The sequence below is a fragment of the Alligator sinensis genome, unplaced genomic scaffold, assembly GCF_000455745.1.
Source record: "Alligator sinensis unplaced genomic scaffold, ASM45574v1 scaffold628_1, whole genome shotgun sequence".
Lineage (NCBI taxonomy): Eukaryota > Metazoa > Chordata > Crocodylia > Alligatoridae > Alligator > Alligator sinensis.
In genome coordinates, this window is record NW_005841873.1 from 2,602,595 (window position 1) to 2,616,408 (window position 13,814).

The 13,814-nt window shown below is 40.7% G+C and overlaps 1 protein-coding gene across 4 annotated transcripts in view; it reads right to left on the reverse strand.

Annotated features, from left to right (window-relative positions):
* The window catches only part of ADGRD1 (adhesion G protein-coupled receptor D1), a 247,145-nt gene that overhangs the window by 228,875 nt on the left and 4,456 nt on the right, over positions 1-13,814 (reverse strand). Inside the window, exons 1-4 of one of the 4 annotated variants that reach the window (XM_025195701.1) lie at positions 10,802-10,847; positions 7,683-7,778; positions 3,646-3,768; positions 1,073-1,118 (exon numbers count right to left, since the gene is read on the reverse strand). In XM_025195701.1, coding sequence (XP_025051486.1) covers positions 1,073-1,118; positions 3,646-3,735 — 136 coding nt within the window. In that variant the 5' untranslated portion in view covers positions 3,736-3,768; positions 7,683-7,778; positions 10,802-10,847. Of the gene's footprint in view, positions 1-1,072; positions 1,119-3,645; positions 3,769-7,682; positions 7,798-10,801; positions 10,886-13,814 lie in introns of those variants that run through there. The other 3 variants (XM_025195694.1, XM_025195696.1, XM_014527582.2) reach the window with 3 other exon arrangements.

Here is a 13,814-nt window from a genome sequence, read left to right on the forward strand (position 1 = left end):
TAGCCATTAGGCTTAGGTATTACAGAGAATACAGCAGAGTTGCACAGACTTTTCTGCATTGATTCCTGCAGTTGAAACGCATTTGAAATTGCTCCAGCAGCTCTTTTGTTCAGTTATGTAATGTTTTTAGTTCACCAAGTCACTGCCTTGATTACATCCGATAATTTGCAACTTGAATGATAACGCTACTTGACACTTCCATCTTTTACTCTGTCAACTTATTTGTGAGGCCTCAAATATTCTCAGTGGTCAAAGTGAAGAGGAGCAAGCAGTTAAAGGGACAGCGATGAGAGGATCCCAGAAAGGTAAAGACTCCTGTTTGGTGTTTGTTTCCAAAGTACACACTTTGCTTAATGTTGGCCAACTGCATAAGGGTTTTGCATGGGGGTTTTTTTTAGGATTTGGCACACTACAGATTAAAAGGTCTGGTTATTGCCAGCTACTAGCATTCAAGAATCATGAGTCAGCCGTCCAAAGCACTGAGGTTTGCAAAAAGGAATCCTGACTTCTTCCTCCTTCCCTGTTATGTTTAGGCATGAAAGGGTCAAGCTGTGAGGCTAGGAATGTTTTTACAATGAAAGCTGAGAGTCTAATGTATTCATGTAACTCCAACAGCTCAGGTATTGAGCTGCCCAGGAGGCCCTTCTAGTCCCATGTTCTTTCCCTTCTCAACTCTCCCACCATCAACACACATATTACTAACTTCGTTATACTCCCTAAACCCTATGAACTGGACAAGGGGGCCTAACATGGAGTTTGTCCCACCCATGCAAACAGACCCGGTCAACACCCAGGGTTATCATAGAGGCATAGGAGGGCTTCCACAAACTTACACAAGGTTTGTGGATGGGCTCTTCAACCCCTTTTATGGTGAATAATCCTTTTTGCTGCAGAGTGATTATAGAAAAAGCTCTCCATAGGGAAATTCAGAGAGAGCTCTTTAGTCTTCCCCCACTAGATTCCCCTACCAGGGGATAGTAAGAGTCTGATAAGAAGGCATTTTGTTGGGGGTTTTTTGGAAGGTTAGACTAGAAATCAGAAAAAAGGGAGGAAGAGAGAGAGGATGGAATACCTCCAAAATGTTGCTGGCAATCGTGCATGTGGCGTTCTTCTTCCCTCTGTCAGGAGGTAATGGAAAAATAGCTTTCATGGGAGGAGATAGGGGGACATTGAGAAAGATGAGAATTAAGTTGATAAAGGCAAAGAGGGTGGAAGACACTGTAAGCACTAGGTAATGGGGCAGAGCAGCAATGAGACACTAATTTCAGTTAAATCAGGCCTATAATCAAGCCTGTAAGCTATGTATCATTTATTCAAACCACACCCCACTATATTCAACCCTATAACTACAGCTGGCAAGTGTTTTAACTGTCCCCTGACAGCTTTTTGAATCCAAAACCCAATGCAATGAAAAAAATTTAAATGTTATGTCACAGCTGAAAAAAGGGTGAGACTGCTGATAGCTTACAGCTGTGGCAAACTTGCTAGAGCCTCCCTGGTGTCTGTGAGTTATGGAAATCTGCCTCTCTAATGATACGCATCCAGTCTGACTCCAAGCCTAGACTGCATGATTTTAGGCAAATCCATTTTGGGAAAGTTCTTTCCAGGCAAAACTGTTAACTGTTCAAGAAAGAAGCCAACCCATAATAACCAGCACCAAGTTAGGAACACTGTAGGGAATGAAATGTAGTTACCTTAAAATGTAATAAGGGGCCAGTAAAGGTTAGCAGGCCTGGAGTTTATCCTGGGCCTTGTTTAGTTTATGTTCATTCATTTAGTATGTGGCTTTGCACAAGCCTCCAATTATCTTCTGGGATTATAAACCGTAGGCCACATGTTGCTGTCCTTTCTCCAGAGGAACTTCATGGATGTTGGTGAAATTACCCTGCACTACTAGCTCAAGAGCTAGATTATTTTTCCATTGATAAAGAGGTCATGAAAAGTGTCAACATTCACAACAACCATTGGCAATTAATTATTTATAAGTTTTCAGGCTGGAAGGGAACATAAAGACCTTTAGCTCGACCTACGGCAGAACAAATGCCACAGAAGGTTACTAGTAAACCGTGCTCTGAGGGGCCTCTGGGCAGGATTTAGAGCAGTATAGCCAAATAGAAGTTTTGCACATGGAGACAACTTCACTGGCCAAAGAGTCCCAGGTCAAAGATTAAGTCCAACCCTACACTTATTAAAGTCAATTATAAATACCCCAGGGATAAATAGTGCAGGGACAATTGAATAGTTCCTCTCTTGCACTACCTCCTTGTGACATTATCCTGGATGCCATAGCTGGTTCTCCCTCTGAAGTCCTCCCTGTTCTAGGACACTGTATTTGTATGCCAAGCCCACAGTATCCAGCACTACCCTTACTGGTAGTCATCTATATAGATTTTCCATCCTTTCAGGGCTCCTGTTAAGACACTTTTCTGTCCCAGCAGCAGCTCCTAGGTCACCCCGTGGAGTCCCACAGCAGCCCTCAAAACCCAACCAAAAACCTATTTCAGCCTGCTCCAGACTCACCTCTAGATTACTCCAAAAGCCCCATATTATATGGACTAGAAAACACTGATCCACAAAGCTCCCTTGGGTGACTTGTACCTGCTTCAGGGCCAATCCCTTCTCTTTGTTCCCTTCCCAAGAAAACAAAGCAGCTCACTACTCTGAGCACCTTCCTTTACCCAGGTGAGTCTGATAACAAACTGACTTACAGATGCAAGAGGTGGGCTAATCAAGCCCTTGGTTTTCCATTAACCCTTTATTGGCCCATGTGGAGTTATGTATTCCCTCATAAATCAAGAAGCAAATGGAAAGAAGCAGAAGGGGAATTACAAACCGGGGCATTTTTATTGCACTCCTGTGCCTCTATTAACCTTATGCTTCTTAACTTGTGAAGTCTAACAAATGATAGTTACAGAGCCTACTGTGTCATTAAAAAGAAATGAAAAGTCACGCATAAATGAAGTGTAGAGAGGCAAAATCCAAGGGTAGTTTTTTTTTTAGGGTTTTCTTTCTTTACACTCCCCCCCTGCAAAAAGATCCTTCAGCTCATTAGACTGGTGTGGTCAAGGCACTCCAATTTATATACCTGACAGCACCCAAAGGGGCTAGCATCACCTCTGTCCACCTCCAACTCCCCACTCCAAGTGGCCAGGGACCCATTTACAGCTGGGTTGAGTAGGGCAGGCTTAAACTTGTACCTCTGGAGTTTCAGTGAGATGCCTTAACTGCTCAGCTACTACACCCCTTTTTATTTACTGTATAATTGCAAACACATATGAATTGCCTTTTTTTAGAGCTACTTCAGAGATGTCTGAGAGCCTCTAGTAGCACTTATCTGATAGTAACTTGCAAAAGTTAGAAAGCTAAAATGAAGAAAACTAAGACAAGTTATTTTGGAAGTCAATATGCTGACTTTAGATGTAATTTCAGTAACAATTCTCTTAAAGATCACACTGCATCAGTTTAGTGCTACCCCAGAGAAAAGAAGACCCCTATTGCATGGTATAAAATAGTTCCTGAAATCTCTTGAGGCTTCTTCATGGTCTCTTATCCAAGCAGGAATATGGCCCAAGTCTGTTTAGATAATGACATGCGAGAGTATCACAGTATAATAAAAATGATCAGTAATAACGTTATGGCACTAACCTTCAGGTCCACAAATTTCTGGGTTACTAATGCAAGAGTTTTGGTAGCTTCCGAAGAAGAGAAAGGTAACTCCTTTCTTTTCGGTGGCATAAATTCCTTTGTTGACCATCCCTTCTACAATATCTAAGGAAGGAAATTTAAAAAATAATCACTTAATATTCCTATCTGCTGAAACCGTCTCAGGACACATCTCAAATGCCCCAAGTATTTTTAATGAGTTTATCTTTCTAACTCCCATTTTTTAAATAAAATTAATGAAAAATACAAATTACCATCTTCTGATATTTTGAATTCTACAAAACTTATAAACATCCTTTCCGTGACATCTTACTCAGCTAAATAAATTCTTTAACTGAACCAACAGGACCAGAAACTATGACTTTATAGGCTGTGTAAACTCTACAGAATCCAAAATTGTGAATGTAGATTGGGCTCTATCGTTGTTTCAGAAATAGAGCTGTTCAGGAAATTATTCACCAGCTGTGAAAAATGTTGACAAAAACTACTTAAAATCCATTTTCCAAAAAGATTAAAAAAGCCATTTTCCAAAAAAATAAAATGTGGAGAATACTCATCCAACCCTATTCAGAAGGCAGGAAGTTGTGTCCTTTGAAACAGCCCCTGGTATGCTAAGTGAGTGATTTCATTAGCATCTGAAAAAGCTGTGGCTGTCTAATACCTTGGTAACACCTTGTGATTTCCTATTGTCTTCATTACTAAGAAACCGATTAAAAAAATAGTAATAACAACACCCCCTTGTGCCACTGTGCCTTGTGTTGTGCCCTGGGGAATGCCTGTGCCAGGCACCCTCTGGCCCACAGCAGGTTACCCCAGATTGAGTAGGGGAGGCTGGGCAGCCTTACCTGAGGTCTTAGGGGCTTCCTGGGGCTGCAGCAGCAGCAATCCTGCTGTTCGGAGCCTGGCCGGCGGCCAGAGCATGGCTGTGGCCATCCAGGCTCCGGTTTTGAGCCACTGCCTGCACGCTGCCTTAGCCGAGTAGTGCATGCTTTTTGTGTGCATGTGTGTGCGTGCAGGTTTATTGATCCCCGGATACCCGCCCCTGCTTCCTTGCAGCACAGAAAACAGCTGAACATGTGGTATGTGACACCACAGATGTGTCTGCCGCACCACATACTGCGTGGCTGCGCTCGTCTGGATGCGGCCTATACAGACAAAACACTTTATTTTTACCACCAGCTAAACTGATTGAGGTCAGGCTTATACACTTGCCCAGGGTTGCTATTCTATTACTTTTTGATATTAATAATTCTAATTCTGATAAAGCTAAGATGTATTTCACCCTTTAAAGTTTTGACAGCAGAACTCTGAGCGCATCCATACCCAATGCTACTCTGCAGTGCCAGACCCTCCTTTCTGCTACCAGTTTTGCCATTTTTGCTAAGCGCACTAAGGTGCCTGCCATCTCTCAACAGCTGGCAGAAGGCACATTAGATATAGATACTTCTGCCACCTTTAGTGGTCCCTTCAGTAGCTGGTGCATTCCCAAGGGTACATTTTGTATTCTGGCAGCACCAGAGTGTATAAAGCTGCCAGAAAGCCCAAGGACACCTTCACAGTGACTTTCACTTTGGAATAGCTCGTGTGTATCAGTGATTCCTAGGTAAAAGTAAATCTTTTTCTTTTTTTCTTCAGTGAAGAAGATGCATCACAACACTTTATTCTGCAGAACACAAAATATCCCAAGACTTTTTTATATAGTTTAGGTAGGTACAATGTAATATTACTGATTTTGAATTTGTCATGGATAGTAGGGTTAATATTGCCATGGCAATTGTGCCATGCCTTCTGCAAGGTAAGTGAGATTTCAGGGTCTTAATTTTATGCCCCCCAAGTACTGCGTTCTGGAAAAGGCACTTCCTAGGTAAGGGTGGTACCAGGGCAAGTAATGGCAAGAATAAAATATTTTTTTCCCCTCCTAGAAGATACCAAATAGCATCCCAGTTAAGAAATAGGGCATTTGTATCAGTGTGAGAGAGATAAGGAAAGACTGTTGAAGAGTGAGGACATAGTGAGCTTTCTTTCATATGTGTCATCTGTTTATTGTCCTGGCTCAATAACAGTCCCCTTGAACAGTAAAATGCAGAGACTCTTATGTGCCCCCAAATCTCAGCTGTGGAAACAGGACAGTGACCACATCTTCCTCTGCACTTGCCTAGACTGATGACTAGAAGCACTAACAACACGACTCAGAGAAGCTCCAACATTTACATTCCCCTTATATGGTGGGGACTTGGAGCAGAGAGCAGTTGTACCGTGAAGCCGATCTGCAAATGAACACCCAGCACAAACTTTGAGGGAGAGCAGACAGCAGTCATGCTCCAGTGCATCTGGCCCAAACTCTTTTTTGATTTATCTCACTGTCCATAAAGCACAGTTTCTAGGTATTTGTTCCTCCTCTAAGGCAAGAAAATCGATAGGGCTTATCTGTGAATCTGTAAATGTGCTTGTTAATATATTGGAGTCCAAACGACATAAGGCAGTGACATGCAGAAATCCTTGAATTAATTCTGCACGTGCTAGCTCAGGGACTGAAAGCAGTAGTGCCACATTAGCGTGGTACTGTGTACAGATTAATAAATAAGTTGTGCTTCTTAGCAGAGCTAATTAGCTGGGATGCAGCTGTGTGCTAGAGTTTACTAGTTTACAGTATGTGCAGAGTTTACTCCGTTATCTCTCCATGGTGCAGCCTTGGATCATATAGACATAACCTAGAGTGGGTCCATTCCAGATAGCGTTTAGTTTTTGAAATCTTCTAAATCATTAGCAGTATGAAAAGAAACACATTTTCTGGAATTCTTTATGAGCAACTTTAGACTCTGAATTAACCTTGCCAGGATAAATCCCATAGGATAATGCATTTCTGCTTCCATAGTATTTCATTTGGTATAGTTGTCACTCATTAATGTTCACATTGAATATATCTTGTTCTGTGAGACCTATGCAAATAGCTACAAAGCAGATAAGTGAAGACTGAAAGGAATTAGGGTCATTTGAAGTTCATTTTTAATGGACTTGAATCACCAACACATCCTTACAGTAACCAGGCAGAAAAATACAGTATGGAAGTCTTTCGGCTTTTAATACCAACCTTTGTGAATTCAAGTTACCCAAATGGCAGCTATATAAACATTTTCCAGCTTCATAATCTCACTACTCACTTAACCTCTTCTAATAACAATACACAATAATGTGTATTGATACTTAATCACGAGTGAGTCAGATTCTAGTTACTGTTTCAGTGATATAAATCTAGAGCAAGCCCACTGACTTCAATTAAATTACTTCAGGTTTATGTTGGTGTTGGTGTGAGATCTGAGCCAGATTTTGAAGATTTTGTTGGAAGTGCCTGCCTGGGTAGTCATTATTTTCCATTCTGCTTGTTCGTCTTTTGATGTGTTGGCTGATGTCGATGTAAAATTGTTTTCATTAAGTACACATGCACCTGCAAGGCCTCTGCCTGCTTTTTCTATTATTTTAATCAGAAATGTCATGATGGAAGAGTTCCCATTTTCACTTTCCTCCAGCAGAAGTACTTGGATTTTACTTTTCTAATCTGTTGCTTGAAAATAGCCACGCCTTGAAAAAACTTTTTTATATGTGGCAAATCACTGACATGAAGAGAGAGTTCTGATTATACTGAGGTTTCCTCCTGACTGGCTATTTACTTAATTATCACTAAGGGAGTTTGGCTCAACTATTTTGTGGTTTCTTGGGTATTTGAGGCCAAACCCTACTGTTTTCACTCCCAGGAGTGGTTCCAATGAAGCTGTTCAGCTGTTCATGCAAGTAAGAGCATGATCAGGTCCTTGCAAAACTAAATTCTCTTCTCACTTACCCAAATGTATATCCAGAGTAACTTGATTGACCTTTTTGTAGATTTTAAGCCAATGCAAGTATCATTTAAATGACAAGATCATTTAAAAATGAAACAAAATTTAGTTTTAACTTTTGATCCCAGTGTTATTATACCCATCCAAGTTTGACAAATACACAAACAAAAATAATTAAATCCTCACCTACAGTTGCAGAGAAGTTAGAGTAGGCAGAGTCATTGGTATATACAAAGGTAGAGTTATGGGAAGGAAGCACAGTGAAGTTGTGGATTCTTAGAGCTGGGTGGAACAACAAAACAAAATAAGCAAAACAATGAATAAACACAAAATCCATATGAATTGGCCAGTCCATATCTCTCAACTAGCGCAGACCAAATATTCACTAGTGGCCCTTTGAACTGTAATCAATCGAGTTTTCCCCATCCCTTTTCTCTAAAGACGTGTCTGCACAGAGAGGTTATGGCACTTTAACAGTATGACGTTCGATGGTATAAAATCAGTGCAGACGTTGTTATAGGTACAAGTGCAACATTCCCATAGGAAAAAGGGAAAGGCTATACCCAGTAAAACTGCATATAATGTTAGGGGTTATATTATGTAATTTTATAAGTAAAAAGATTCATACTGAACCAAAATAGCTAAACACACAAAATCCTGATTTAGACCAAATCTAAGGGAACCTGGCAAGCCGGTGACATTATAATCACTACATTTAAAAGGAGAGCATCGGCTTTAAAAAGTCACACTTGTCTCTGAAACAAAAGTAGATAACATATTTCCAATACTTCTTAGCCATAACTGAGCGATATTGGAAAGAAAACATTCTCTGTTATTTCAGTGTACCTATTTTGAACCATTTTGCATACAGTCATTTTCACTGTTTTATTCTGACTGAAATAATGGCTTGATCGAAAGCCCATGAAATCAGTGGAAAGACGGCCGTTAATTTTGGATCGAGCCCAGAGTAAACAGAATCTTTCATACGCAAGAAAAACTCAAACCCAATATGGTGACCCTGACTCCCAAAACAGCGAGTGGTTGAGAGATATGAAACTGGATTCATACATAATGACTTCAACAAATAAAATGGAAGATGAACAAGCGTATGATGCTCCAAGGGTTTATGAGATGAACATGAAATGAAAACGATTGCATGACATTACGATGAACAGAAAAACAACAAGAGATATTCTAGCAGTGAACGGAAAAGCTGCATAATCAAAGCGCTACCAAAACCAGGAAAATTGTCCCCTGCATTAGAATACAGCAATAAAGAAAACCTTGCCTTTATGCTAGATTCAGCCTTCAGATGCAGAGACACAATTTCTATTGAGGCCAAAGGGAATTACATGTACATATTAGATGCAGAACATAAGCAACTACAAACTGAGAAAATAAATTATCTACAACAACATGAAACAAAGAATTCAGCATAGCCATAGTCACACCAAATTTAAAACAAAAACAAAAACCCAAAACTTTTAGGTTACTGGCATCCTTCTGGAAATATGAACTGAGGCCCAGTCCTTCAAACCTCTTCTTAGCTAAGCCTTCCCAAGAACTCCAGAAGTATTCGTATGAGCAAACACTATTCTTGTGAGCAATGACCTTGTAGGATTGAGCCTAATAAATTATGTATCAATTATATATTTGAAACAGCTTCTGAATTTCAACAGCTATTGTTTCTTTCTGAAATCAAGCCGTTCCCAGCCTTAATCAGACAACTATCATTCTTTTTTTAAAGAGCTGCATTTGGTTTCATATACTTCATCTTTGTACTACAGATGTCAAGAGAATATACTCCAGGAGTGATTTACTCTGACTTATGCTAAGTGATGTCTATTGCCAGATAAATGATATATTTACAAGTAAATAAATTGATACTGTGCTAAAGAATTCTACAAGTGAATTGTTCATAGGTCACATCATGGTCCCATTGAAGACAATGGAAATGTTGCCATCAACTTTAATGGGGCCAGCATTTTCTCAGATTTATTTGCAGCAATTTAATTATCACTCCTATAAAATATGTCTTGGACAGTGGAGCACTTAAGTGTCTCTGAAAACAGAGAGTTTTTGATGCTTGTAGACCTTATATTGCATCTCTTTCCAAACTGTGATATAAAGGCTCGTCCTTTTTTTAAATAGTGATATTTTGCACTTGTGTAGAGGTTTTTGTTTGAGGTTCCCAAATTCTTTCACTTGTTCTTTAATCCCCTTCATTATCCCTTTTGAGTAGGGAGGAAAATATCGTCACTGGGAACTCAGTTACTGATTAACAGGGCCATGCGATATTACAAAATAGCTGAGAATGGAGAGGGGAGCTGTCAGGTCCTGTGTGAGAAATGGAGGAAGCTGGGATGTAATTACCCAGGGTGGAATGTGGCTAAAACACCAGCGTTAAAATGCCAGCTCGTGTGAAAATTGCCAAGATCTTTAACAGTCACAAGCAGCTGGGTGTGGGACCTTAGCTTTATGTTTTGTCTGAAAGGGAGCCGCACAGCGTTCCCATAATACTGTGCAGTGACACTGTGGTTCAACAAGTGCTAAGCCAACACCACTAACTGTATCCCCAGGACTTTTTGGAAGTCCTCCATCTCCCACTGCATTCCTGCAATATTAGTTAGTCCACAAATGACACTTCCAATTCAGGAAATGACCTAAGCCAGTAGTTATGCTGCACTTTGATATCACGTCTGACTGAGAGTGGGATCCTGCCATCTTTGAGAGCTTTACCTGAGTAAGGCTCTGGGGATTTGGTTCAGTTCGAAGTACTACTTTGGACAATGCTGCAGTATGGACTTTCAGGAAGGGTTTCCAGAAGTGAGTAAAGGATTTTTAGATTGCAGCCCAGCCCACCTCTTTTAACTATATGGAGATGACTATTTACAAGTTTCAAAATGTTTATGGCAGTGTGGCATTCAACTTAAACTGACAATCAGAGAGATGGGCACCTGTTTCAATAGGCATAGCTGAAAATCCCACCCACTATGTATATTTGTGCATGTTATGTATGTACCAAAGCAGCTCACTATTTTAACGACACTTTAGATCACAACCAATTTCTCTTTATGTCCCTAAGAATGTGTAGGTCGGTCCTAAAATGTTTAAGAATAGTTTTTAAACATAGCTTTAAAATGCAAAATGATTTGGAGGCTGCCAAAATATTGCTCTATAAATAGATCTCAACTGCCAGGGCTCTAAAGCTAATTTCATTAGCATTTGTTTCTCCTGCTCCCCTTCTATTTACTGACTGTCACAAATACTTATGTTACTGTCATTGTCATGAATCCCACGGCTACCTCCACTTGTATCCCGAAGCTCATGGATTCCATCTACATCTTCCAGTGGCCAGTAGTGGGAAGCTGAGGCTAAAACTTTGAACCCTTTCAAGAAAAGAAAGATAGGAAAAAAAAAGGTCATTAGTATGTGGTTTAGGGATGAGTGTACCAGTCTCCTCGGAGGCCTAAGTGTAGCAACTAGTAAATGAAGGAACAAAGGGTTAACTGCAATAAAACATTTTTATATAAACCAAACCCAGCACACAAGCTGGGAGCATTTGAAATAAATCAAAATAAATAAATAGCACTGGGAATAAAAGCCATGTGTTATGCAATGCGATTTTTGATTGTGCACTGAAAGGAACCTCTGTCTTACAAAGCTGTGCACTTATCTACGCTAACGACATTAGAAATGCATACACGAATAAAACCAGATCTTCTGGAACTAAAGTTACCATCTGAGTTTCTGGTCCTAATTTCATACCCTCCCATTCGTATTACCATAAAGAGCCACGCTTTTTTAAGTCACTGTGTTTAGACCATCTTGAGAGCAACAGGCGCCAGGCAGAGAGGCCTCATATGCCACGTGGAGGAACGTATAGAACAGGAATCCTGTAGCATGCCTCCTCAGTAGTGTAACTAGGGTGGGAAAACTGGGACAGCCACCCCAGGCGCTGAGTTAGAGCTGAGGTTAGGGCAGGGGGAAGCAGAAAATACCGCTGTTACTGCAACCATGTAGTCAGTGGCACGGCAGCAGCTGGAAGTTACCACTATCCCTGTGCGTCACAACTGTCCCGGGCACCCAGCTGCATTGTGCCTCTGCTCCTCTCCCTTTCTTTACATATGTGGAAGTCCCTCCACAAAAGCTCCAGGTCTTCAAAATTCAAGGGGACAGTGGGTGCATCTACATGTGCACATTTACTGCACAGTAACCAAAAGTACTGCATAGTACAGGGATGTGTCTACATATGCACATCCATACTGCGCAGTAAATATGGTGATTTATGCCAATTTGAGCATAAATTTGATACTTGCGCTATGCAGGTATCAAATTTATACCCAATTAGTCACTGTGCAGTAATGCACGTGTAGACACCTTACTGTAGACAGTAACACTGTGTGTGTGGACTGACTTGGAACTAACTTTAGTCCCAAATCAGATGCCTGTACATGTAGATGCGGGCCTATTCCCGGTTATTGTGCAGTAATCTACTGTGCAGTAAATTTAAGCTGATGTAAATGCACATGTAGACATGCCCATTGAGAAGAAACAACTTAGATCCTCAGGATTCTTGCTCTGCCCCCAAAGCCTACAGTAGAAGGCAGCACAAGTGAATCTGCCTTCAAGCTATATTGATCTATTCTGTTTTTACTCTTTATTCTATGGAAGGATGTTGGGAAGTTAGCATTAGGAGCCTGTTGGAGCCATAATGTCCTGGGTCAAGCTGGTGTACAGGACCCAGCAGCAAAAACACAGGCGTAGGGAATGCTTACTGAGACTTGGGTGGATTTGTGAGTGAAGCAGGCAGAACCCCACCCTTCTGTGGAAGGAGTTTCCCCACTGCTCTGAAGATGGCATTTAACAATACAAAAAAACGCATATAAAAAGAGTTAACAACTGCTCAGCCTGCAGCACTTGCTATTTCTTCAGAGCCTTGTTTTCCACATCAAAAAAACCCAAAACAAATAAAATAAATCCTGGGGCGAATAAGAACATTTTGTTTCTCTAAATGTCTTCTTTACTTGCAGATGGCTGCACTGAGCTCCAGGTGGACAAGTTGACAAAAGCAGAACATTGGATGGTTCCTATTTCCCGATGGCAGATTTATCTACAAGATTTAATTGATGTCAGCTAGAAGACATTTAGAAGATGTGAATTCTCAGGCTGGAGCAAAAGCAAGCTGCCCAGAACAATTAAATGCTGGGTTAAGGTAACAATTCTATTTTAAGGGCACGGCATTAATAATGTAGGCAAACATGGATGTTTTTGTTATCTTCTTGCTTGAAAGAAACTCTTTATTCTTGGGGTAACTAATTTAACCAGCTGTGTTGGAAAAGAATGAGTAATCAGCTGGAGCAAAGAAAGTTTTAGAAGGATGAAACAGTAAAAGTCTCTTGTTATTGCAAATGAGCATGTTTTGTTTATCATGGCAAATCATTCGATTGGCATGAATTAATTAGCTGCTTTTTTCAGGAAGAAGAGAGGGCTGCTATCTACAAAAGCAGCATTTCCAGAGGCTATTTTTTAACTATTTTCAGCTATGTTTCTAATTGAATTTTCTGGCTGAAATATACCTGAAAACCAGGTCCACAAAACATATGCCACGGAGAGGTCCCTAGGGTCCTCTCAAAAGCCTTGCCCAACTGCTTTCTTTGTCCCATTTCTGTTTTTGCATCATATTCTCCAATTTAGTTCATGGAATGATCTCCCTGTCCTCCTACAAATCCTCATGAACTACTTTTGTTAACCCTTTCCATATTAGCTCCTTCCCAACACCTCAAGCACTGGACAGGAGAAGAGTAGACTAGGATGAATAAAATCATTAGCTGAAAGTTTACCTCTGCCTCTCATGCATGTATATTATTGTGATATATTTTTGCTGTTATGTTGGACTGCACTCTTCATGCCTAATTTCAGGCTTGGGTCTGCAGATGCTAGTTTGTATGAATAGTCCCATATAAAAAAATTGGACTGGCAAGGAGTGGTTTCCATGGGGCTTCTCTCGGAGCAGGTATTACTGATCACAGTAAGGTCCTCAAAATGATTTAGTGTGGTCCCTGAATATACATTATGTGGTGCTGCTAACTCTTTCTTCCTAGAATTGGGTCTGGTTCTCTGGCACTCTACCAAGGACGTGGGCAGTGTGGGGGCAGGAGGCGGGCACGTTAAAAAATGAAGACAAGTCACAGAGGTGCAGAATGGAGCCCCGCTATTGTGCAGTAAGCATGCTGCCCAAGCATTCCAGGGGCCTTGTAAAAATGTGGTGTGCAAGTTAAGGTGACCCCAAGAAACTTTCCCTGGATTTTTTCCCTA